This window comes from Embiotoca jacksoni, unplaced genomic scaffold (assembly GCF_022577435.1).
Source record: "Embiotoca jacksoni isolate LCO1_2020_lvr unplaced genomic scaffold, fEmbJac1.0.p SCAF_22, whole genome shotgun sequence".
NCBI classification, from domain to species: Eukaryota; Metazoa; Chordata; class Actinopteri; family Embiotocidae; genus Embiotoca; species Embiotoca jacksoni.
In genome coordinates this window covers 8,692,838-8,720,080 of record NW_027185363.1, presented here as the reverse complement: position 1 = coordinate 8,720,080, position 27,243 = coordinate 8,692,838, and the positions used below count along the sequence as shown (strand labels likewise).

Below are 27,243 nucleotides of genomic sequence, written 5' to 3'. Positions count from 1 at the left end.
AACGCACTAAAACTCGGGGAAATAAAAGGCATGAAGTTAATAAAATGCAATGGTGGCATATGGACAGTGGAGGAGAGAGAAGAGAAGACGGGTCTAGTGCATCATGGGAGGTGTCCCGGCAGACTAGGCCTAAAACAGTATAACTAAGGGATGGCTCAAAGTCACCTTAGCCAGACCTTAGCTTTAGTTTTAATTTTCACCTCTGAACTTTCAGCTTTAACCTCTTTCACTGGTGACGATGAGAAAACGGGCTTCTGGTTTCTTATTTAATGAAATCCATTCAGTTGACTTCCAAGAAGATCTTTTTTTTTTTTTTTTTTTATCAGAGAAGAGAGGGTTGTTTCTGTCATCACGTGTTTTGGTTGTAGTACTGTACAGATTTATGAATGATAGTGTTCAGCCGGCAGCAGACGCTCCAGCATGTAGTTCTAGCCAGGGACAAAGCAATAGTACATCTGCGGGCCATTAGTTCAGAGTCTTTGATCAGATTGAACTGACAAGGGCTTTCAGAGAATTATGTGTGTTTTGTGGGGGGAGAGGTCACGGGCTGCAGATGATGCAGAGCCGTGGCCACTGCGGGAGGAGGGCTGACGTGGGCTGGCATCGGGGCGCCGTTCTTCCTTCGTAGATAACACTGTTTTCGTTTTCTGGTCACGCATGCACTCTTTAGCCCACCACACTGTATCATACATTTTACATTATGACTGACCTGAGCTCATCTGTATTTATTCAGCTGCCAAATCCGATGTGCAGAGTGTGACTCACGCAAAGCCCTGCTGATGTTACTCCGCATAAAGAGCGGTGTGAGCTGCATGAACAGCACCAGAATCAGTCGAGCTGACATTTGGGAACTCAACGCTGTGTGAGCCTGAATCTCGTATGAGATTTGTGTAGCAGGGAAACGTTTCGCCCAGTGATTCAACACTGCTCGGAGACATCCTCCTCTAAGCAGGAGAGCGAAAGAACAAAGTGGCCCCCAGGAGCAGAGGAAATAGGCAAGAAACACATACAGACATACACTGCAGGAAAAATACTATTTACTCAAGGCTTTTTTTTTTATATGTAGTACAGAAGTGCACAGACACATGTTTTATTATTATCAAATAAAGCAGTTATTATTTTTGTGGATTCATTGTTTGTCCCAAAATTTCCACCACAATTCCCTAGAGACTAATATCACCTTATGTGTCTTCATAACCAGCAAATCTTTACAAAAAAAAAAAAAAAAAAATCCCAAATCTTTCATCAAAAGGATTCATGATCTGTCAACAGCTTAATCTGTGAATCAACTAGTTTTGCGAGGAGTTTTACAAAACAGAGTTCATTGACAGAAATCAAGGTGACAGCTTTCACATCATTTTACCAGCCTCTTTTTATCTTTATTTTCTTTAAGCCACTCTTGACAGCATGGCTCTGTGGATGCTGATGATGGCCGGACTGCAAATCACTTTGATCCACTGAAATTTGTCAGGAATTAAACATTCACTCCATGTTGGATACATTGCCAATTATTCTCAGCGAAAGACATCTGTGGTTTTTAAATGAAGTTTACTGAAAACTATTGGAATGATTGCCATTATATTTGCATTTATATCTGTTTATATACTACTAAATTGTTTTCAAAATTATGTTGAGAGAAATGAATGAATGAAGTTGTAGTACATTTAAAGATTGGATCTGAGTGATTCCCATTTTCTGTTTTTCTGAAAGATACAGATTGCTGGTTTTGTTCTGCATCAAGAATGATCTAAACCACAACATTTGTAGTTTCTGTTTGAGTTAACCTGACATTTATGATATACTTTAAAGAGCACGGTTCATGTTCTCATGCATGCTGCAGTCAGGTTTGCCTCCCTCAAAGATTAATTCTGCCTTCAGGGTTACATTGACCTTCAGCTGCTGAGCTGGTCCTCTGTCTTTTTCATGTCCCTGTGCTGGGGCCAAATGTGCCCTGACTCAGATGTTACAACACACATCGGCACGCACATCTGCGAGAGGTCACTGGAACAAAATCACTCCTTCTGAAACACATAAAAACTCTGTTCGTCTTCATTTACAAGATGTTTCACATCAGTGAACTTCAGCTTGCTTCAGGAGATTTAGCGGTGACGGGGCTCCGAATCAGAGTGAAGTGCTCCCTTACTTTTTTTTAAATACTCAACAGTTCATATCACTCAGTTTAAGTGCTCTCTTTGCCCTTTAAAATGATTGGAAGTGACCCTGTGTACTCTCCCGTACTTTTGAACTGGGCCGTGCTGATCAGGTTGCCTGGTAATGCCACACACGAGGCCGCTCTAATGCACTTATATAACGACAAACGGCCGCATTGTTGCATGGATATTTACATGATGTGAAAATAGCTCAGGGCTCAGAGTTTGGAGGGGGAAACTATCTTCAATGTGACCGAGGTCCCTGCTGCTCAATTATCCAGTCATGAATCTACACTGTTAAACTCAAAAGGCAGAGATACTGTATGGTGGCGTTTGCAGCTGTTCTTGTTCACAGTACAGATATCTTACTGCTTATTTAAGGCGAGACACTCCAGGTGAAAACATTTCTTCATGCAGTTGTCAAAAAGTTTTCTTCAGTTTTACTTCTGTAACAAGTTTTCTTTCAGACTCGGGGTTCGAAAACGTCAAAATTTCGCATTTAGGTGTTTATTTTACTACACTTTCTTTAGCTCTTTAGACTCCTCCTGAAGTCACAAAAACTTGGTTAAATCAGTTTCATTATACATTTTTAAAGGTTGCTTTCTCAAAAGGAAGTTGGTTCTTCACTTCAGTAGCCCTTACATACACAAAACTTCTAAATTTCAATCTATGTTCTGAAGGCTTTTACAGACAGGTTTCATGTCACCCATAGCCTCATTTTTAGCACATTTTTATTCCTGTTATTCAAGTTAAATTTTGTTTCAAAAATCCACCTACAAACTAAATACAGGACTTCAAAGAACAAACCTAAACCACTCAAGAAACAATGACCAAAGATATTATATCCATATAAAGTCAAAACATCCACTTAACCAATCAAACATAATGCTTTCATACTCTCTCACTCAGGGAAAATGTTATTATTGGGGACAGTTCAGTTCAGATTTAGTGTCTGCAGAAAGACTGACGTAATATGTTGTATATGAAAGTAATTCTTGTCATCGCTGGGACATTTACTCTTAGGACCGTGACTGCATAAAATGCCAGAGACACAGTTTTTTTTTTAATATACTTTATTCACCTCTTTAATCCTCCGTCTAATTTAAAGGTTTAACCTGATCTAGTTTCGAGGTTAATTCCACGTGAAAGTCCTGTATCTGTCTCTTCAAATTCATGTCAACATCTCATGTCAACATCCTTGTGTGTCTGCAGAGGGCAGCGCCTACGAGGAGAGCATCTGCAATGAGGACAGCGTCTGTGGGAGCGACTCGACTTTCTACAGACAAACTGAAGGTACAGAAATACTTTAATGTGACTTCACTGATGTTTGTTCGAATCTGTTTTTGTCATTGATGAATACCGTTTCAGACAGTTGGTTTTCAGTTCCACGTCATGCAAAACATTTGGCCCATCAACCATCAGACATGTAACATCTTTTGGTAACAAAACCAAAAGAAAGACTTCAGTCTTTTAAAATAACACGTGTACTGTATTTCAAATAATTTATTCACCTAACAACAGACGAAAGAAAAGAAATGCCACAAATCTCTTCTGACAAGACAAAAATAAATGTTTCATATGTGAATAAACTCAGACTTCCATCAACTATATCACACACTGATGTGGTGACAACAGTAAAAGAAGCAGTGTCACTAGGGGGCGCTGCAGAGAAGAGTTAAAACAATTTCGATCCTACACAAGTTAAAGGCAGTCTTCAAACACAGGCAACACACTGGAGTTGTCCTAAGACCGTTCTGTTTATTTTAAATCACGTAATCAAATTACCAAAAGCTGCTTGTCCACAGTGAAACTGGCACCTCTGGGTCCTCGATGTAGCTCCCCTGTTTGTTCTTGCTGCAGTAAATTGATATAAAAAAAAAAAAGTAATTGCACATTTTCCGGTTGAAAGTTATTCGTGGGGGTCTTTATAATCCTCTCATGAATCATAGACTAGTATTTATTCCCAGCAGAATTCCATCTAATGCTTTACAGCAGATAAAACAGTGGAGAAATATAAAGTTCAATGATCTCCGTCTGTAATCTTTTGGCTCTGGTTCCCAGTTGCATCTGAAACAGCTGTGTTAGTCTGGTCTGCGTGCTGCTCTGCCCTCACTTCGCCCCGCTCCCCCAGTTCACTGCACTAACAGGATGAGTGACTGCAAACATGAATGAAAAGCTGCGGACGCCTGATGGTTATACCTCCGTCTGCAGAGCCTCAGAGACACGAACAAGGAAATGAAAATAGAAGTAAACTGAAAAGGATCCTTCTTCATTTACATAACTGAATCATGTTTTGTTTTTGTTTTTGTTGCTTTGATTTAATCTCATATTTCAAGGGTTACTAAGGTTGTATCACAACACCTGACCATTGTGTTTGTTTGTGTTTAGAGCACAGCATGGCAGAGACGCTCTCTGTGGCCATGCGGGTGGCAGAGGAGGCCATAGACGAGGCCATCGCCAAGGCTGAGTTTGAACCTTCCAGTCAGGTGTGTTATGTTTTCCTCATCATATCAAAAGGCCGTTACTATAAATAGCCATGAATTGTTGTAATCAGTATCTATTGACACTCCTGTTTTATAGATGTTGCAGTATTTTGCTGTTTATTGGTTTGTAATCTATGCACTTTGATAAATATTGTCTGCAGTCATTTCATCAAGTCCCTCCTTAATCTAATTTTTCTGCTTTTTGAGTCAGAGTTTGAGTCAGATTATGTTAAACCATCTGGATTATGCTGCAGTCCAAATGACAGTTTAATACAGTACGAGACAATACCAGTGTTATTGTAAGGCCACAACAATGGTCCATGCTGAAAATCCAATTTTGTTATGTTAGCTATTTTTATATTATTTCCTCCAGTTTTTCTTCCTAATGTGCACAAACCTTTTGCTAAGTCAGCCTGAAAACAATTCATTAAAACACTCACTGGTCATATTTGAAAAGGATATGAAGTGAAATGACCTTTTGTAATGCTTTTTTTTGTTTTTTTTTCATCTGGAGCATCTGTAAGTAAAATTTCTGTGTCTGCTGCCTTTTTTTGAAACTGTATGTTAGAAAAGATTTAATTCTCTGTGATATGTTAAAGAATTCCAAAGATTTTGAACCGAGTACAGAAAATGTGTATATTTAGAGTAGTAATAATCTTATAGTGTGTATGCTTGTGGTGCTGAACAGCTTTCTCATTTGTGTTTGTTTGTTTGTTTGTCTGCAGGTGAAGCAGAATGAGGCGCACTATCTGCGAGAGCACAAAGCAGAGCTCGTCGAGGAACTGGCCAAAACTATTGTGCAAAAAGTAAAATTAGTTAATTAATTTGGCAAAGTAACAGATGTTTTATGATGTGAAATTATCTCCTATAATAATAATATATATATATATATATATATATATATATATATAAATATATATATATAATAATCTCCTCCACACAGTGAAACAAAACCATTAATTTGCTCTGTTCTGCGTGGGATCGCAGCAACGTGCAGTGTTAATCCTTCTCTCTTTGTACGTAAGATCATCAGTAGGAGGAAGATGCTGGCTGAGATGAGGGTAGACTACGAGCAGGACTGGACCGCAGAACGCAACGCTGAGCATCATCAGCCCGCCAGTGATCAACCGTCCGACTCCCTGCAACACCAGTCAAACCTCTGGGTAAAAGCACGACACTGTCTAATTCACTGTTGAAAGTCTCCAGCTCCAGTAAACACACAGGTGTGTAGGAGAAACAGTGGTGGAAATTAACTGCGTACCTAAACTCAAGACATGTTTCTATTTATTACTAAAGATTGGTCACAACCTTTTTGGCTTAAAAACCCTCCACGTCTGTAAATTGACGTCAGTTTCAACCAAAGACAGATTTTTCTTTCACAGTTTATTTTAAAAGACTTTTCGAGGCACAAACAGTTGAAACCCAGAGTTTCTTCTTTCTCTTGAATCCTGAAATGAAACATTGAACCTTTTAAATGAGCTCAGACTTCAGGTTCGGTACTGTAAATAAAGGTTTCTGAATTAGATAGAATTTGTACCATTACAACAGTAAAATGCTACTTACACACTGAGGCAACAGTCTTAACAAGAAACACTGGGTGGCTCTACTTCCCCAAAGTTCCAACTTACCCCGTTCTCCCTACTTTAAATAAAGGAGCACTTCTTCCACTGCTGAGAAGAGAGGATGGTTTTGTCTGCACAGGCTGACCTCTGCTGGTTAAACATGTGCTGCTGAGTTTATTTCTGGCTTCCACAGAAGATGGAAGTTCACACAGGTGAAATTTTTCCAGTAATGTTCATGTCTTTCCTCAGAGGTCTCACTCCGCCTACTCACTGCTGGAAAACGACCCTCCCAGTCTGCTGCAAGGCTCTCCACAGCCATTAAGGAAGGAGCGCGTTGGGTCGGCTATGACCGCTTGGAGGAGTGTCGACCGGCTGGACAACGCTGGTGAGAAAACCCACCAGTGGTCACTACAAACTCAAGGACACCAAAAAAATAACAGGCTGAATTTTGTGGAGATGTGTTATTTTACATGTATTTATCTCAGATAAAACCTGCCTCCACTGTTTTTGTTTATGTTGCTGCATGTGGTTCTCCCCTTTGTTTGGCTCATGGTCTCTGCTTGTCTGCATGATACCTGTGTGTGTGTGTGTGTGTGTGTGTGTGTGTGTGTGTGTGTGTGTGTGTGTGTGTGTGTGTGTGTGCGTGTGCGTGTGTTTGTGTGTGTGTGCGCACGGTTGTGGAGGTGTGTCCTCAGTGCTGAAGAGCGAGGATGGGAACTGGATCGCCCTGCAGAGCGCCCAGCTGTCTCATCCCCGCCTGCTGACCAAAAGGAAGAGTCTGGTCTACAGTGCCTTGGAGGCGGAGTACGGAGTGGTGTCACCCTACGAATGTTTGAGCTCCGACAACGAAACCAAGCCGGAGCCGGAGCCGGAGGAAGAGCCAGAGCCGGAGGAAGAGCCGGAGCCAGAGGAAGAGCCGGAGCCGGAGGAAGAGCCAGAGCCGGAGCCAGACACCTCCTGGGGTGCCGTCCTCCAGGTGATCCACAAGAAGATGACCGACTCTAACTTTAACCCCACCAACGCCGCCGACGGGATCCGATCACCAGTCATGGACCACCGAGGCAGCAGAGACAATCTTCTCTCGGACTCGGAGGGGAACTGGGAGTCTAATAAACCTCTGCTGGCTCTTTTGAAGCGAAAGGTGCCTGCAGAGATCAGGAAACCTTCATCAACCTGCAGGACCAGCATCATCAATGTGAACTTTAGACTGGAAGGAGCAGGAGGTGAGGAAGAGGAGATGAATGTGACAGCTGAGCTGGAGGTGGGAAAAAACAGGAGATCACGGAAGAAGAGGAGAAGTAAAAAAGAGCCAGCGGCCTCTTCGGTAAGAAATAACTTCTATATATTTATATTTAACTAGAAGCTGATGAGGTGAGATTGGATCATCCAACTGGATCATTAAACATGTCAAACTGCCAACATTGCTTAATTTTCTGAAATTTTAAGTCTGCAGCTACAACTTCTTGAAGCTGAACTGTTAAAATTGGAATGATAACTCGATTGATGAATCGATTTTTCCATCGACAGAACAATAATTTTAGTAATTGTTTCATCAAGCAAAAATGGGGTTTTTGACTGTTAGTTGGGCCACACGAGGCAAGTGTCACTTTAGCGTCTCAACTTTGTTTTTTAAAGGTCCCATATCGTATAAATTCTGAGGATTTACTGCAGGGCTGAATGCATTAGTACCTTAATACAATTGTATACAATAAATGTTTATAGAGATATAAAAAAAAAAAACTACAAGCTGAATGAAAGTACTACACTTCCCACATAACGTGATCCACAACACTAAAAAAAATGCACGAATACCGAATCTGCAGTAAATACGGACATTACTAGAAAACACACCTGGAAAATAAAAAATAATCATAAATATTTTTACCACCACTATATTTAATATTTACAGGTTTTAAGCACAAAAGACAGCCACTCTCTGCATCCTTCTGACACTGCGACCCCTGACAACCTGACCTCTGGAGCCATGACCCCTGACCCTTTTAACGCTCACGGTGACATCACTGGAAATAGAACCAATCAAATGGACGAGGAGCTCACGGTGAAACTACAGCAGCTAGCAGGCCGAGTGTCTGACTCCCCCACCAGAGAAGAAAAACGCGATGAAGGCAGAGATGCCACTAATGATGGACAGAAGGAGGGAAGGAGACAAGGGGGCAAGGACGGAGATGAAGAAGAGGAGGGGTTGTGTAAGATGGAGATTGATGTGGAAGAAGGAAGGACTGAGGATGAGGAAGAGAAAGAGGAAGAGGAAAATGATGAAGATTTGAAACAGAAATTATTCAGGCTTGTGGCTCAGTCCAGACTCGCATACTTCTCGTCCACGGATGGTGAGCTGCACAAAGCGGGCCAGAGTGAAGGAGAATGGGACAAAGATGAAGACATGGTGGAGGAGGACAAAGAGCCAGAGGAAGGAAAGACAGACGGACTCACTTATAAACTCTGTCAGCTGGAAAAAGAAGTCAGAGCTACGCAGTTTTCATCCACGGAGGACGAGCTAGACAGAATTGGTGTTGAAGTGGAGAAAGGAGAGGAAGAGGAGGAGGAGGACGGGGAGAACGAGGAGCTGGCGGTGAAAGTGTGCAGATTAGTTCACGAAGTCCACGCCACCGAGTTTTCATCCACGGAGGAAGAACTGGACAGAGCGGGCACAGGCGAAGAGGAGGCGACAGACGAAGACGCGCCGTGGGAACTGCAGGCAGAGAAAGCCATTCAGGCCGCTCAGCTCCAGGATTTGGCCAGTTTAGTGAGCACCTCTCAGTATTCCTCCACCGAGGATGAGCTGGACAGGGTCGGAGCGAACGAGGGGGAGACGAAACAGGAGGTTAGAGAAGGAAGAAGCACGAACGGCGTCGAGGTGCGGGAGCGGGCGGCGTCGAGGAGAGAGTCCGTCGGAGACGTAAATATGAAAATGTTTGATTTGAGGGACGAAACTAAGGAGAGAAAGAACGAGAGCAGTGATGAGAATGTTTTGGACAGTCAGACAAAAGTCGAGGAGGTCGAACGTGACGAGGCAGAGGAGGATAAAGATCGTCAGGAGGAGAGAGTAACAGAGGATGAAACAACAGCAGCGGAGCACTTCTCTGACGAAAGACGAGAGTCAGAAACAGAGGTGGAAGAAGAGAGACCGGAAGAGATAAAAGGTTTACATCAGACAAAAGCTCAGCAGCAAAACCAGCCAGAGGCAGAGAGGCCGGACAAAAAGGAAGGAGAGAAGAAGTTTCAGAAAGAAAGCAAAGAGAGTCGGAGCAAATGGGAAACAGCAGCCACAGAGGGCGACAAAGAAGACACAGAATTTAACAGAATAATCAGCAGCATGTTGATGATGACCTTACCAGACGTAGAAACCCTGCAAAATACAGCTGGAGAAACCCAAGGAAGAGACAGAGAGCGAGGAGACGAAGAGACAGCTGAGAAGGACAAGGTGGGGGCGGAGAGCGGACTCGGAGAAATGACTGCCGGCGCACGAAGCGCAGACATTTCAGAGGAGACGGGAAGTGTTTCAGATGAGTTTCAAAGTCGAGGTGACGACGAGAGGCCAGAGTCAGCGGAGAGAAACCAACAGTATGTAAGTGAAGGAGATGTTTGTGTGAAACTGGAAAGCAGAGGCGCTACGAGCAGAGCTGAAAATGTGCAGGAAGAAGAAGGAAAACTTTCAGGTATGACAACCAAGACAAATGAGCCCATGCCGACATTAAAAAGGATGAAAGCGGTTGATGAGGAAAAACTGGACACAAAAGGACAAACGGCAGCAGAGCGTGACGTAACGGACGCGCAAGGAGATACTGGAGCAAGTGAGACGAAAGACGAGGACAGAAGACCGGAGGAAACCAAAGAAAACAACGTGGACGGCATGAAGACGAGCGGCACGTCTTCTCTTCAGGAGGATTTACTGTCACCAGAGCAGATTCAAAATGTAAGCAGCTCTGCCTCAGATGCAGTTCCAAAGCCTCTTTCTATCACTTATTCTCCACTAACAGTGTGACGAGGTTAAAGCGAGCCCGTGTGACTTTTGAAAGAGAGAGAGAAAAAAAACCCCCGCTCTGTTCGTGTGCAACAGGAACAGCCTCAGAACTTTTTGGTCGCCCTTCGTACTCGGGGACAGTCTTTAATACTCAAGATAATTAGCAGTAAAAACCAGCCGCTCAATTCAGTCCTCTCGGCGTGTTGCTGCGGCAACTCTACTTGTGTTGAAGTGTAACTGAAACACTGAGTCAGTTTACAGCCAGTTCGCTGATTTGGTGACTTTTGGTTTTGGTTTGATCAAACAATCTTATTTTAAGACGCAACTATTTGCTGTTCCAGTTGCATCTCAAAGTCTTCGTCAGTGGTTTGGATGGATTTGGGGGGAGTTGAACGCTCAGGAGAAACCTTTTTTTTAGGGGGCTATGAGGTAAATATTTTTTCAATTTTAGAATTAGACCCTTATATTACAATTGACCATGATTCTTTAACTTCTGCTTAAACCCACAGTCTGCAGCAAAAGTTACATGAGCTCACTTTAAAGTCTGAGAGTCCTGAAATGATTCTTTGCAATGCAACTAACTTGTTACTGATGCTTGTTTGCCCTGTTTGTGCTGTGTGAACTCAACAAACACACAAAAAAAAGCCCCATCTGTAGTAACAACAATACTAATATGATCATAAAAATCCGACAAGATAATGAGAAGAAACAAATGGAAACCCCCCCAGAAAAAGACGTTGTACAAAAATAAAAATACAAATGAATAAATATGCACCGTAATAATACGGTGACATGGAGCTTTACAAAACAATAAAGTTTATATCAACTCTGCTGGAGCAGGTGAGCGTCAACCTGATTTGAGTGGAAATGAGGGAAACAAGATTTTTTTTTTTTTTAAATCAATGACGGCTGCAGATTAAAGTGCTGCTGTAGCTCATTTGTGCTTTTCTTTTCTCATTGTTTTCACGAATGCATCTTACTTTATTTTCAATACTTTGATGTTCTTCACTCACCTGCATCACAACTGTTTCAAAATGATTTCCGCAGCTTTGTGGAGGAGGGTTTTATGTTATATCTTCAGTGGATAATGACCTATTGATTTTTGTATGTATTAGTAGATAACAGAAGCCCCTCCTCCACAAAGCTGTGGAAATCATTTCTGTTGATTTATTTATTTTGTTGAAAGTTGTTTTTCGAACTTTCTTTAATGCGGTGATGTATTCTTGTGTGGCTCTCCTTCCTGTAAACTGTTGCTGATTCATGTATTTGCTGGATCTCACCAAGATAAGAAACCTGCAGTACGTTTCACTTTTCTGAGAATCAACACTTTAAAAGTTTTTGATCCACACACTGCAGACAGGTGTGGAAGAGAATCTCAAAAAGCGCACTCGTGCATTGTCAGGCATCGAAAAGAACTTAATTCAGGGTACAAAGTTTATTCCTGGTCATTTTTTCTAACTTTAAAAGGTCACCTTTTATCGAATTGCTTTAGGAGTCAGTAAAACACCTGTCTGTGTTTGTGTGCTGTAGAGATACTCGGCGGTGTCTCTGTGCAGCATCACCACTGAGGTGTTGAAGGTGCTGAACGCCACCGAGGAGCTGCTGCAGGGAGTGACGGGAGGAGACGACGATCGACTCTCCACCACCTCACTGCCCCCCAACACCGACCCCAAGAAACTGGACCAGCAGTTCTCCAGACTGGAGGAAAACGTGAGTTCAGGTTACGTTTATTTACTGCACACACATTTCTTTTAGCTGATGTTTACCACTTGTTTTTAGTGCGCAGTAATACACTACAGCCCACTTAAATACTATATACATATATATATATATATCCACAGGCCGGCCTTGTCCACACTAATAAAGGTATTGTGCTAAACTCATCCATACGCAAACGGCTTTTAAGGTCACTGAAATTGACTTTTTTGTTATTTATTTTTGTATGAAAAAAATGACGATTTTTTTTTTTTGGAGTGGCCGGTAAAATTGAACGTTTGGGAAATGATGGCACACATGCCCGTTGTTGTTTTGTTTAAAGGGCATGAGCCTGAACAAACAACAACAATGGCGAGTACATACCAGTGTCTTTACATTTGGGGAGCAGTCGCAATTACAAGTTGAAGAAACAGGTGTAAAATAACTATGTGAGTAAAAATCTCAGTCTGCATGCTCATAATGTTATTCTCTGGTGGGTGACGTACTGTATGTAGACTTTTTTCGCCTTTTACTGGCACAGCATACTTGTTTATTGTTGTTTCTGTGTTCTCGCGTGTGCAGATGTTTTGTAAAATGCAGGCTGTGTGGGACAGAATATGTTTTTATTTTTTTAAACAAAGTGGAAAAATATCAGTTTAAAAAAAAAAAAAAACATCTGTATTTTTTTATGGAGGTCTAAAAGTAATGTTTATTTCCTCTGACCGTACTATGAAGGTTAGATTAAAAGCATCTAAAGATGCATTTGATCTTGTTTTTAAAAAATAATGTGCCGCAGGTGTACTTGGCAGCTGGTTCGGTGTACAGTCTGGAGGTGGAGCTGAGTGAACTGGAGGAGTGTGCCAGAGGAATCTGCACCTCCACGTCCAACATGGAGCTGTCCTTCCTGGAGGAGCAGGTGGCGGCAGCAGCTGCCAAGGTTCAACAGTCTGACCGACAGGTAAGTTGAAGCTGAGTACACAGTGAAATATACAGGTGTAAGAGGCAGTTTAAAGAGATCCTAAACATATAGGATGATTTTTTTTTTTTTTTTTTTTTTTTTTTTTTAAAGAGCTGAATACTTAAGGAAGTTCTGGGACAGAGGAATAAAGGAACTGATTTTATATAACCTGAAGTACACTATTAGATATTGGAAATTATTAGGTTATGGCCAAAAATAGGTTTTGTGATGTCACAGTTACCTTTGAGCACCAAATTGTAAAGCAGTTCATCCTTGAGTTCAAGTAAAAATCAGTGCCAGGTTTGAATAAATTCCTTCAAGGCATTCCTGAGGTATCACATTCACAAGAATTGAGCTGACAGATGTGAGGTCATATTGACGTTGACCTTGACGTCTGACCTTTGATTACTAAAATCAACTCACTTCATCCTTTCCTTTCTTCATCTGACATTCCTAAGATATTGCATTTGCTGGAATGCACAATCTCATAGTATAGATATTCTGTGCTGTCAGGACTGAAGTTTTGTATGAACCATCCACATTTTGGAATTAATTTTTTTTCTTTGCAGCAACATCTGTAAGGGTTTGGACCGATATGCATCTAAACTACGACTTAAGTAGTTTGTGGAGGCATAAAACCGCCTGGCGGTAATTCTGACACCAATCTGATCCTAAGGAAACTCAAAAGGACTCTGCATCTAGTTTGTTTAAAGAAACATCATATTTTAAGTTTTCTTGTGCTGTTATCTGCTGCAGGTCGGTGACATCTCAGCAAGAATTGCAGCTCTGAAGAGCGCGGGCCTCAACGTGGACTCTCAGTCACGTTTCACCAAGAGCAGGACAATTCCAGTGATGGTACAGCACCTGTGTACACTAACACAGTACAGCATGTGGAACTTTGTACAAGAGCACTGAAATATTTTTCACGCGCATTCCTCTTGCAGCCCATTACGCTGGACTCCTCGAGGCAGCTGAGAAGGCGACTACCTGCACCACCGGTGAAAGGTAAGAAGTCTTTTTTTTTGTCTTTTTTTTTTTTTGTGAGGAGAATAAACATACTTTTACAGTTTTATACTAATAAATGATGCAACACTGACACGTCAGATTGTCAGAACAATCGTGTCTCTGGAGCTTTTTTTTAACACCTTCCATTTGTGAGGCAGTTCATTTATTTCACTTGTGCAATGCTTTGTGGGAAAATAGTGTCCAACAATCCCATTCTCTGGTTCATACATCGACGCTTCTGGGCTCGCTGCTACTATTCTTCTTTAATATAAATAATGAATTAAATATTGATTCCGAAATCACGATACTTAAGTGATTGATATTTTTCTCCTCCTCCTGTACAGGGGTACAGTACCTCATATCACTTTGTATTTGAATTTGAATTACACATTAATGGAATTTCTTTCTCCATCTTGTCTGATTCTATTTTAGAAGATAAGGAAACCTAAATCATCGAGCCAGGACCTCCACCACAGTAGTGCCTTGACCCCCTTCCCTCTGCAGCCGACAGGCCAGTCTTACATGATCCATTCAGACACCAGTGGCCTTAATTCAATTTGAACTCAACATGCCTCAAATAATGTGGGACACTAGCACTGTATGTGTGTTCGGTATAGTGTGCCACAGATAATGCAGGAAAATGGTGATTCTTGTGTCGTCCTGTCAGAAATCTCCAGTAGGTAAAACCACTTCATTTATAGATCGGTGAGCAAATGTTTGGGTGACTCTATCAGCACGGATCAATCAAAGGGGTGCACTACGAAGCGAGATTAGCGACGTATGTTGAGACTAAAACCAGGCTTCTCGATGTCACGAAGGTGGCTGTCTTTTAAAATGGCTGAAATGGTAATTTAATTTTTTTTTAACCCGGTCGGGAACAGGTTAACTTCTAGATATTGGATTAAAACGTACAAAAGTACTGCCTACAGACTAATCAGATGTCTGTACTACAAAGCAGGATTTTTTTTTTTAAATTTTTTATTTGATATCGTTTTCATTTCATTGCGATTTTTTTTTTTTTTTTTTTTTTTAGGATATCATCCTACAACAGCACTTGTAGCTATAAATTGACAGTAAGCCAATTTATTGCTTTGAATTACGTTCTTCTATTTATTTCTTATTCGCTCCCCAGTTCATTCTGAAAGCATAAGACTAAAACCGTGACACACGGGATGAGAATATATCCAAGAATACATTCATTTAATGAAATACACTCATTTATTAATGTCAGATCTTCCCCAGTTTTATGGTAAAGTGATATTATAAACCTTTTAAATTAGGCTACACATTCACGCGATTTTTTTTTTTTTTTTTCCATCCTTCCGTCATTTAGCAGCTGCTCCCCTTTTAGGTGAGAACACTTGGAGCCTAAAGCAGAAAGCTCGAGTTAACAAAGGAACTCGGTAACCACCGTCGTTGTACCGATTATCTATCGCCGCAAGTTTCCGCTTTGTTGAGTCAGCTCAGAACGGGAAAAGCCTGGGTATGTTAAACTTGCTTCACAGTACACCCCTCTGGTAAAGAAGAGCATTTAAACCCTCATCTTACTAAATGTAGGAACAGGATAATCACAAACTGCTGAGTTTTTAGATTTACAATCGGTGAGATTAAACAGAAATTATTACATGACACAGCAGGTATACAAAAATCCTAATGTTTTAATTAGAATACTTTTTACAGACTTCATTGTAATGTATTTCACTTGCTGAATGAAACCACACTGATAGTGTACAATGACTGAAAAGACACAAATTATCAGCAGGTACTGGATTTACACTGTTTGTACCATATATCAAATATACAGATTGCACGTAAATGGGAGCAAATATAGCATGTTAGAAAAATGTTGTGATACTATATTGTCTAAAATTTTAAATATAAAATGAAGCTAATTATGGATAGTGTATATCTGTATTTTTCCAAGGTTGTGCATCTTGTAGTGTACGTGCCTGCACAGCAAAGCAATCAGTCAATGTTGTTTTCTGCCTTTTTAGCACAGAAAAAAAAAAAATTAAATGCTGCAGTGTGAAAATGTGTTTGAGGTAAACAGGGCTGAAAACACTGCGCGCCCTGTTTGCCTCTCAGATGAATGTGGGTGTAATGGTGAGGAATTTAGTCTGTATTTTTGAGATGAGGAAATGACACCCGAATATGACATTCCTCTTTGTGAAGAAGGTGCGGGAAGGACAGCTCTGGAAAATAAAGGCCGTCTTTGAGAGGAATGCTTTCAAAACAGTCAGTTTGCTCTTTGTGACGCTGCATAAAACACGAGGGGAAAACCTGAGCGGAGTGGAAACAAGTTTTTTTTTTTTTCCTTTATGCATTATAAGACGGCTGACCAAAGTAACGCAATCAGGGATCCAAACAATCTGTTAGAATTTCTTCTTCGAGGTTTAATGGTTTCCTGTCGCTGAATCCTCAGATGTCCTTAAAGTGAACTTGTGCAACAGCTAAATAGGAAAAAAACAAAAACAAACTATATCTTTCATTCAAGGAAGAAACGTGGACTCGCGTACAGAACCGGTTCTGTCCCAAAGCCTTGTTGGATACGTAGTTTTGGTCAGGAGCTCTCTGAGACGAGGAAGCGCTCCCTCTGATCAGGAACTATGAATCCTTCTTTCTGTTCGCTCTCTCTTCTGTCCGACATGACAAAAGACTGTTTGGGATCGATGACCACCGTGCCGTCTTGGTCCTGACCGGGAGCCTCCACCTCGGCGTACGAAGGCCGTCCAGAGCCCCGTCTGAACTTCATGATTGGCCAGCGGGTTGGGCGCCGCTGTGGAGGGGACGAGAGACAGAAAATGAATATGATGTAAAGAAGACAAGTCGTTGTCCTTTTCTGAGCTGCACTGGAGGAAATACGTTTTCATCACTGTTCAACAACTGAAATAAATAATAATAAATAAACTCATTCATCACTTGATATTCGCCTGCAATCCAGTAATGCTCTGCCATTATGTAAAATGTTTGTTGACACAGTGGAAGAGGCGTTAATTCAGTTCAAATTATGAACTGGACTGAATTATACTCAGCTGTCTATAATATGTATGGAAATTGGAATTCATAATGTCTTGTAGAACGCTGAACTCGGACCTCAATAATAAACATAACTGATTTCTCAGTGAAAGCAAAACCTGAACATTATAAACTTTGTAAAATCATAATTTAAGAATAATACGTTAAAATACATCTGAATTCTTTTCTGTATGAGAAGTGTTTCCACTCTGTTAAAACATAATTTTTCATTTGCACCACTTGGGAAAGATAACTACTGAATGCCCCTCCAACCTATCTGAATTATGCAAAAAAAAAAAAAGTGTTTAAAATCGAATGAGATAAACTATTGTGTGCAGAAAAGCAGACGAAGTGAAATGTAGCTTCAGCGCATTTATGTTCATAACGAGGTGAAACATGGACAGAAAAAACATTTGATGTCGGAGGTGCTCAGGAAAACGTCAGATCGTCAACTAATTCATTCAAATGAATCCTCTGGAAATGACGAGTAACTGCAGCAAATGTCGAGCAAGTCTGGCCATTAATTTATAAATGCTTCGTCATGGACCAGATCATCATGGTTGAAGGGAAAGGATGACCTAACGATGGAGCTGGACGGAAGCTGAACAGGGACAAAAAATATTTTTGCCCTCGATCGTGTTGGGAAGTTTAACTTTATTCCTCACTGTTAGCAGGAAAACATTTTATCTCACAGAAATGCTAATAGTTTACTTGTTAAATTAGTCTTAATATCTCTTTGTTTTAATTGCAGTTATGCAGGGAAATTAAAGAAAAATCTGGCAGATGGTAAACCAAAATTAAACGGCATGCATGCTTTGGTAAACTTTGCTGGGTTTAGTCACACTCACCTCCATGAAGAAGAGGCTGGCACTCGAGGTGGGGTGGTAGTACATGTAGATGGACATAAGGATGACTGCTGCCATGACAACCATGACCATAATGATGCCCGCCGTGAGACCAACCTGCAGCCCTTCATCTCTCTCGCCCGTGCTCTCCTCGTCTCCTGCTGCACAAAAGTGAGGGGGAGACTATCTCTGATTGATAAACTCGTCAATTTAACAATTACTTGACATTTTTTGACTTATTAACATACAAGTTTTACCCGTAGTGCATATTACAAGTTTAAATAAAAAAATGTGTCGATTTTGAGAAAAATAACAAGTGTCAGAAAGTATCAAGGACCATTTGTAAAGGTCGTTTCGGAGTACGTGACCATGAGGGACTTACATGCTCCAGTGAAGTGCAAAGAGATCTCTGTATCATCTAGGAAACAAAAAAAAAACACAACACACTATTTTATATCATATGACAAACAGTATCACATGTGCTGTACTTTTTTTTTACTCAAAGTAATCACTTCAAAGTCACTGTAAGACAGTAGCTGTTTGAGTATTTACTATTTATCTTGTGAATTTTTACAGGAGCACTAATGTGCACTGGACTTTTGGTAAATCTCATGTCATGAAGCTGAAAATATCCCGAAAACTCCAAAATGTTCTCCATTAAAGAAGTAAATAAAACTTCATGGATTCATTTTTATTTTTAAATAAGTTAAAAAAAAAAAAAAAATGTGGGGTTTTTTTTGTGGGGTTTTTTTTTTAAATGACAGGCCCCTTGTTTGAGCAGGGCTTTGTATTCCTTTCAAACACGAGCCACTACAGCCGAAAACAACGTCCCTCCCGTATTCGTATCCGACCAGAGTGATGCGTATACATCGAGTCATCCTTAAGCAGCTGAGGACACTATGCAGTATTTAACATGGCGCTGTATATGCTCGGCTATGAGCTAACAGAGGGCTGGGAAATAGCTGACCACTTGACCCTCGCACCGTCAGCCCTTACAGAAACACAACAGGCATGGAAACTGAGCAACAACAAACAAACAAACATCAATTCGTGAGGCCGTGAGGACGCCTGTCCCGCCGAGAGCTGCGATCTGTCCCAACCGGGATGAAAACAGTGAAACGAGATCAACTTCGAGGGTGCTATGAAACCAGAAGAATCTAGATCGGGTAGTCGCAATAGTGCAGGAAGTCCATACGTGCAAATACTTGAGCTCAATGAACGCTGACAGCATACTGCAGTCACTGTCACCACAGAGGACTTGTGAGTTCACCGTCTGCAGATTTGCTGGTTGGGGGCTGTGGTGTTTTTCTGCTGGTGCTGCTGTGCGTCGAGGGGTTGGCGACGGTGGATGCGGGGGCGGAGGTCACGCCGGAGGTCCCGCGCCGCCGCTCTGCAGCGGCTGTGGCGGGCGCGGCCGTGTGCGTCGGGCGGTGCGATGCGACGTTTGTGACGTCTGTCATCCGCAGACAGCGGGGGTCCCGTCTCTGGGGGAGCAAAACAGAGCAAAAACAAACACCGGTAAACTGGTTTAGGCGGACGTAAATCGTGCGGCGAGCCAACTCAAGTTACGCTTTCTGTAGTTTCCCCGGAATGCAAAAGTAAAGACAACCTCCTCCGGGCAGCTGAGGTCCACCCAGTCCTGCCGGTTACGATCGAAGCCGCTGGAGCATCTGAGGAAGAAGATAATTGTTCTGATTTTTTTTTAAAATTTTTACAGATTTACCTCCACAAAACACCCAACCATTGATGTGTCTAAAACAACGACACGGATATGAATGAAGGTGTGGACAATAATCTCAATATACTGTAAATAGTATTCATACTTGAGCAGATTGGGGCAGGATGTAGTGGAAAAAGATGAAGATTTTTGTAAAACTGTAATCTAAGTACACAAAACCACTGACCGTATGAAGCATTAAAATACATAACACATTAAATGTTGCTGCAAGTGATGCCCCACCACTTTTGTATATTTGTCCAGAGTGCTCAGATAAGCTGTGATCTGATGTAAATTTGAACAGATAAAACACTTTATTTTATACAGTGCAGTTTTACTGGTCATGATATTTTAGATTTAAATTTTTAACTGGATTGGTTCCCAAATTAATATGTAACAAAATGCTGTAATTTTGGACCCCGCTGTTAAATTACAAACAAAATAAGAAACGTGGTCAAATAAATGAATATTCATGAATCTATCTTTCTTGGGATTCCTGTACAAAAGCCAAAACAAACAAACTAAAAAAAAAAACAGCTTTTTCACACCGTTGCTGCCGTCAGCCATGAATCTCTATCTGTGTACATTTTAATAGATCCAGATTAAGACATTTCTAAAACATTTTCTGTCATTAAAATATGTTTCGAGGTCCGTGCAGCCCTCTCGGTGGTACGTTCTCTCTCTGGGTGCTTTTCCAGGTTACCGTTGTAGCCGACTGCACCAACTGCAGTTAAAGCCAATCTGAGAAGTGACACATGGGCCACAGCTGGAGAACTGCAGACATGCTGAGAATAAAGAAAACAACGAGGGGTGAGTAGGAAGAAACAGCTCTGCCTTCTGTAAATAAACCTGGAATGCATTTCTAAAGAACGCCCTGCAGCGCAGAGCTGACTTAGAACTGTGACCACTTTCTTTTCTTTTGTATACTGTAAAGCTTTTGTTTATCTGTACTTAATTAAGAAGAACTTACTCGGGAGAGGGAACATCTCCACAGCTGTAGAATTGGAGATTTTTGACTTGAGGATGTCGACTTTGTGATACTCGTAGATGGTTCTGCGACGGACATCTGAAGCGCAACGAAGAGGACAACGATGTTGTCAAACACTGGAGAAAAGTGAACTGCTTTTTGTGACGGGTTTTTTTTTCGGAACAAACAAATCTGCCACTCACTGGGAATCTGCTCTATCTCGTGAAGCACCACGAAAGCATCGGACAAGCCCACTTTGACGGGATGGCTCTCAGAGCTGATGTCGCTGATGTTGATAGGAATCTATGAAATGAAAGCAACTGAATTAATGAAGTTATTTTACATCATAATAAAAAAGATGAGGAAGAGGAGAAAATTCACCTCTTTGTAGGCGAAGACGATCCGTCCGTCGCTGTGCAGAACGGCCTGGAAGGTGAAAGTTCCCCGACTGATGTTGTTCTGCAGGCGAATGTGGTTCCACTGAACCACCAATGCAGTGCCTGAAGAGAACACGGGAACACACATTATAACATATGGAAAAACAAAATATATATTTTCATTAAAAAACCATTTATCGTAGGCCCACTAGCCCCCCAAAAAAACCCACAATTGATGACGATGCAGTAAACAAAAAACAGAAAAACTGTGAATCTCTCCTACCATTATCAAAATAAAACACAGATGAGTTTTTGGACAGGCTCGGGTCAAAGTTCGCCATCAGTGGAGCGATGTACTGAGTGGCTGTGAGCATCCGATGGATTATATCTCCAGTGTAGATGAAACCTGGAAGAGGATGACATGCATCGGTAGTTTATAGCAAACGGGAGAAATTCACAATGTTATATATTTCCATCATTGTGTGTGAGACTCACCTCCAGTTGCAACTGTGATTTCTTTTAATAAATGGCCGTAAAAAGGGAAATCGAAAGACAGATTCACTCTCTGGAAACACAGAAAATTAAAGTGCAACATCAACTGTATGTTAAAAACTGGACAACAAAACAGACAACATGAATACCTACTTTTTTTTTTCTTCTGAATTGTACATTATGTCCGAATTAAAACATTTTTTTTGTATGTAAAGCCGATCTTTCTGTGCTGAGAGAAAACTATTGGACACTTTTTTTTAAAACAACAGTCTGGATATCAGAAACATTGTATCTGGAAAATATTGGATTTTTTTTTTGTTGTTGTTCAGGAGTGTTCATGTAAATTTCAAACTCAGATTGCCTCTACATCAGTTATTTAACTTTCAGACACCACTGATTGATAAAAAAAAAAAAAAGAAAAAGACTGATTTCTTACCTCGGCTTGTCTGTGTGTGCTGGACAGTAAGCCACGGACCTTCCACTCATCCCCCTCCATCTCATCGATGTTCACCCAAAGCTCTTTCCCTGCTGCGTCTCCGGGGCCGTAGGTTTTGGATGTGTAGTAGGCGTGATCATTGTCCTACGGTCATTACACATTAATTACTCAATATATTCCCACCTGTTTTAATCTGGTTTGCTCCTTCTATGCGTGTATATCTGTCACAGTAAATGCAGAAAAGCATGTATTTAAATTTCTGAACTGGCAATATAAAAATAAAAATATTTGTCATATATTATTATTCAAATGTCATTTTATATATATATACAGCGGTGTGAAAAAGTGTTTGCTCCCTTCCTGATTTCCAATTTTTTTTGCATGTCTGTCACACTTAAATGTTTCAGATCATCAAACTAATTTAAATATTAGTCAAAGGTAACGCAAGTAAACACAAAATGCAGTTTTTAAATGAAGGTTTTTATTATTAAGGGAGAAAAAAAAAAATCCAAACCCACATGGCCCTGCGTGAAAAACATAACTTAACTGTGGTTTATCACACCTGAGTTCAATTTCTCTAGCCACACCCAGGCCTGATTACTGCCACACCTGTTCTCAATCAAGAAATCACTTAAATAGGACCTGCCTGACAAAGTGAAGTCGACTAAAAGATCCTCAGAAGCTAGACATCATGCCGAGATCCAAAGAAATTCAGGAACAAATGAGAAAGAAAGTAATTGAGATCTGCCAGTCTGGAAAAGGTTATAAAGCCATTTCTAAAGCTTTGGGACTCCAGCGAACCACAGTGAGACTCATTATCCACAAATGGAGAAAACATGGAACAATGGTGAACCTTCCCGGGAGTGGCTGGCCGACCAAAATTACCCCGAGAGCGCAGCGACGACTCATCCGAGAGGTCACGAAAGACCCCACAACAACATCCAAAGAACTGCAGGCCTCACTTGCCTCAGTTAAGATCAGTGTTCATGACTCCACCATAAGAAAGAGACTCGGCAAAAATGGCCCGCATGGCAGAGTTCCAAGACCAAAACCACCGCTGAGCAAAAAGAACATTAAGGCTCGTCTCATTTTTGCCAGAAAACATCTCGATGATCCCCAAGATTTTTGGGAAAATACTCCGTGGACTGACGAGACAAAAGTTGAACTTTTTGGAAGGTGTGTGTCCCATCTGGCGTAAAAGTAACACCGCATTTCAGAAAAAGAACATCATACCAACAGTAAAATATGGCGGTGGAAGTGTGATGGTCTGGGGCTGTTTTGCTGCTTCAGGACCTGGAGGACTTGCTGTGATAAATGGAACCATGAATTCTACCGTCTACCAAAAAAATCCTGAAGGAGAATGTCCGGCCGTCTGTTCGTGACCTCAAGCTGAAGCCAACTTGGGTTCTGCAGCAGGACAATGATCCAAAACACACCAGCAAGTCCACCTATGAATGGCTGAAGAAAAACAAAATGAAGACTTTGGAGTGGCCTAGTCAAAGTCCTGACCTGAATCCTATTGAGATGCTGTGGCATGACCTTAAAAAGGCGGTTGGTGCTGGAAAACCCTCTAATGTGGCTGAATTACAACAACTCTGCAAAGATGAGTGGGCCAAAATTCCTCCACAGCGCTGTAAAAGACTCATTGCAAGTTATCGCAAAAGCTTGATTGCAGTTGTTGCTGCTAAGGGTGGCCCAACCAGTTATTAGGTTTAGGGGGCAAACACTTTTTCACACAGGGCCATGTGGGTTTGGATTTTTTTTTTTCTCCCTTAATAATAAAAACCTTCATTTAAAAACTGCATTTTGTGTTTACTTGTTATCTTTGACTAATATTTAAATTTGTTTGATGATCTGAAACATTTAAGCGTGACTTTTTTTTTTTTTTAAACATGTCTGTGACATACATTTTCTTTGATTTCAAGTTTAGCAGTTTATATGCAGATCATTTCATATTAGATTGCCTCATCAAGAGTCTTGTTTCATATACATGTTATATGCTCAGTTTTTACTTTTGAATGTTTTTAGAATAACCTTACTACAATCTCTGTAGAGTTATCGTGTCTCTCCTCCATCAGCAGGTCCGGATCCGTCTCCTCTGGCTGGTGCTGGTCTCTGTAGTGGCCCCTCTCATCTGTAGTCCACCCAGGGGCCCCAGACCTGGTCCCAGGTGCCCACCTCTGCCGTCTGGACTGCTGGTTCTCGGCTTCATACCGCCTTCCTTCTGTGCGAGACGGCCCCTGCGTGTCAGTAACGTAAACCCCTTGGAAACCAAAGATGAGAGAGGGAGGTAAGTTGTTGCTGTGATCTCACTTGTTGTTTTCATTTATCTATTTGACCACTAAACAGGAAGTCGATATTATAACTATCAAAAGCCTCTTTTGTTCAGACAGAGCCTGAATAAGACACAGGAGAGCTCACTTGAAATCAAAATCTACCTACAAGATACTGAACAGTTGTTCTTGATAAAAAAAAAAACAAATTGGACACTGAATTCTTTTTGCTTTGACAAGTTCAGAGCTGTGTGTTCAAGTTATAGTTTTTGCTGTAAAATGTATTTATGTTGACAAATCAGTGCAGTATTTACTTTACATTAAGTAAGTAAGTAAGTGTGCGCTGATACGGACTCAGAAAGGCATTTTATAGTATTCCTAGAACATTAAAAAAAATATATATATTAAAACGGCAGTTTTTATAATAAAGTAGGAAAAAATGTGTATAAATAAAAAATATTGAACTAAAATCAGATAACAAATCATTAGATTAATTTACAGCATTCTGTTTTGTAAACAAAATTAACAGTAAGATAAGAGGGGGAAAAAACAGACAGCTCTCAAGATCTTAAAACTTACGAAGAACACAAGCCTACACATATTTAGCTAATACTTCCTAAAAGCTCCTAAGTAGTCCATCAAATCAACACATTTTCAAATAAATCAATAGAATTCAAGTATTGAAATAAGGAGTAAAAACGATGAGAAGAAAAACATCAGGCAACTGTGAAACAACTTCTCATAACTAAAAATGTTCAAAGTATGATACAAAAAAAAAACAGCAATTTCATTTGAATAAAATCACAAGAATAACATTTCCTTCCCAAATATGAGAATATGACATTTCTATCTATTTCAAATAATTGCAAAATTAAGTTGTTTTTAATGATTTTCTGGAATTTTTTTTATTTTATTTTTTTATAAGCTTCGAGACCATTTAAAAAGCAGCTTAGTGGATATCATATGCCCCGTTTCTAGTATACAAACCGTTTTAAGAGATGTTTTGGTCGCTTTAGAGGCTCTAATTTGCAGTGCCGTTGAATTGGTACGATGCTATACTCGGAGGTGTATTTTGCCTACCGCGGTTCATGGAGAAACTATGCAGCCTTCAAATCGACACCTCCTTTTAAAAATCAGTTTAAATTAAAAAAAAAAAAACGGAACATCATGACATCCGTGGAGGTTTATTGCAGAGCTGTCGACCGAGTGCAGCGACAATAACGCAACCCGTTAAAGCCCGAGAGCGTCTGAAAACGTCAGCAGACTTGGACTCCCACACCTTTCTCGCGTGCAACTGGACGTAAACAATCCCTCAGCCGGTGCCATGTGGCAAACCCTGCGTGGTCATCCCCCCCCTCCACCCCCCTCCGGTGACAACAGTGCGTCCCGACTCTTTCTCTTCACAGCGGAGGGTGAAAGCATGCTTCACATTCTTCACACCGGCAGCGAGGCCGGGCGGCGGTTGGGTGTTGTGTTGATCGGTCCCACGGTGGGTGACCCACGGTGGCCGCAGGAGCCCTCGTAACCCTCTCGACCTGTATTTGCGAGTGCGACTTGGCCAGTGTTGCTGACGCTACGTAATCTGCGAGTAAGTAGCAGGTACCGTTTACACAACTTGTAAACATCGGGGGATGCTGCTGCTGTGTAAGATTTTAGTTCAAATACCCAGTTTGAAGACCGACGGATGAGATCAGATTTAACATGCTGCCTCCCAGATGCTGTTGCAGCACAGTTCCCTTATTCCTTATCAATGTAAAATCAATTGAGACAAACGGGCAGAACTTGGTGCCTCTCTCACACGAAGCAGTAGCAACACCCCTGACTCTGATTACACCTTTTTTTTTTTTTTTTTAATTTAGTCTGTCCCAGTCGGCAGAATAAAACGTTTTCAAATAAAGAAACAAATGATTCATTTTCTCGGCGTTCAGGGTTAAAGCGAGTAAATGAACTAACCCGTTATGGGTTAAAAGCTGCGGGGTAAGATTTTTAATCGGAGACAAAAAAAAATAAAATACGTGTTAAAACATTGAAAATGTGCAAGAAAATACTGCACAAATCTTCTGAGATTAGCATATTCGACACAAAACAATATTTGTATTGGCTAAAGAAAACAAAGCCTATCTTTCAAACCGGTGATTTTTTTATTGTGCTTGAAATGGACAAATAATTTAAAGCAAAGCAGGACACTGAAAGAAGGCCTAAATGGCACAGAACATTAATTACAGGTGGTAATACAAAGTTGTATTGTTAGATAGTTAGCCTATTAAATAATTTTTAAGAGATAAAATAAAAAACATTAGGTCTTATACATTTCTTTCTTTCTTATTCCATACATCGCTGTACGGCACTGGCTCAGACAGATTTGCGAAAACTTACTTCTGGTTCTCGTACTGCGGATTTAATATCATTTGTATTTACTTACCATTGGCATATTTCAGCTTCACGAAGCTTATATGAAAATGGAGAACAACGACCAGACTTGTGAAGAGATGAACCTTCTTATTTACCGCCATCCTTCCTCTAACATCAGCCTCGGAGCGCCAAGAAACTCATAAATTGGCGCAACGTGAGTTTTGCGCTACTGACCGGATCCTTCAAAGTCTTGCTCTGTTGGCAGTGGTCAAGTTTAAAATAAATAACATGTAAAGTAATTAATCGTGTAATTAGGAAAAAATAAAAACCGTACACAACGCAAAGTTAACTATTTATGTATCCTAACGTGAAGTTTGTCCTTATGTTGCTGTCCATGTTAAACCCTCAGACTGTCCGCAGACCCTCTCTGCGTCAGTTCGGTCCCCGTCGCAGTGAGCCGCTGCCGATGAGAGCCTGGAGCCGTGGAAACGTTGCGTTCAAGGGCTGTCGTAAATCCCCACATTATAGCTGAGATTGTTTATATCAAACGATAAAGGCCTATTTCGACTGCAGCCTGAATGTAAGAAAACCTGAGAAAACATTTCATTACATTTTTCTTCCTTCAGTGTTTATTGGCGCCGGCGTCTTTATATACAAAATGTATTCACAAAAGGATTTTTCGACATAATATTACTACTAGTCAGGGGATTTACCGTGTTATCAACATTGGCGGTGTCCAAATGACATTTGTATATGTAATTATATATTTAAATGTATATTTAGTATAATACTAAACTAAATGTATATTTAGTATATATATATATATGTTTGTTTATATATATGTTTTTATATATATGTTTATATATATATGTTTATATATATATATATGTTTGTATATATGTTTATATATTTATATATATATGCTTATATATGT

At 40.7% G+C, this 27,243-nt stretch overlaps 2 protein-coding genes across 2 annotated transcripts in view; one reads left to right on the top strand and one right to left on the bottom strand.

The window, feature by feature from the left end:
- myripa (myosin VIIA and Rab interacting protein a) overlaps nt 1-14,838 on the top strand; it is a 28,854-nt gene extending 14,016 nt beyond the window's left edge. Inside the window, exons 5-16 of the mRNA XM_069157762.1 lie at nt 3,363-3,443; nt 4,539-4,636; nt 5,359-5,439; nt 5,659-5,796; nt 6,445-6,580; nt 6,891-7,519; nt 8,105-10,129; nt 11,708-11,887; nt 12,669-12,830; nt 13,587-13,685; nt 13,775-13,835; nt 14,268-14,838. Of these exons, the coding sequence (XP_069013863.1) occupies nt 3,363-3,443; nt 4,539-4,636; nt 5,359-5,439; nt 5,659-5,796; nt 6,445-6,580; nt 6,891-7,519; nt 8,105-10,129; nt 11,708-11,887; nt 12,669-12,830; nt 13,587-13,685; nt 13,775-13,835; nt 14,268-14,284 (3,707 nt within the window). The 3' untranslated portion in view covers nt 14,285-14,838. The remainder of the gene's footprint in view (nt 1-3,362; nt 3,444-4,538; nt 4,637-5,358; nt 5,440-5,658; nt 5,797-6,444; nt 6,581-6,890; nt 7,520-8,104; nt 10,130-11,707; nt 11,888-12,668; nt 12,831-13,586; nt 13,686-13,774; nt 13,836-14,267) is intronic.
- Nucleotides 14,839-15,556: 718 nt separating this feature from the next.
- plxdc2a (plexin domain containing 2a) lies at nt 15,557-26,611 on the bottom strand. The gene is made up of 14 exons (XM_069158000.1): nt 26,380-26,611; nt 23,724-23,947; nt 21,685-21,828; nt 21,252-21,321; nt 21,040-21,162; nt 20,761-20,879; nt 20,583-20,682; nt 20,383-20,478; nt 20,116-20,197; nt 19,305-19,365; nt 18,966-19,179; nt 18,078-18,113; nt 17,699-17,856; nt 15,557-16,611 (listed from the first exon to the last, which is right to left on the bottom strand). The coding sequence occupies exons 1-14, from the start codon at nt 26,468-26,470 to the stop codon at nt 16,396-16,398; spliced, it is 1,734 nt and encodes a 577-aa protein (XP_069014101.1). The 5' UTR covers nt 26,471-26,611; the 3' UTR covers nt 15,557-16,395.
- Nucleotides 26,612-27,243: the final 632 nt, after the last annotated feature.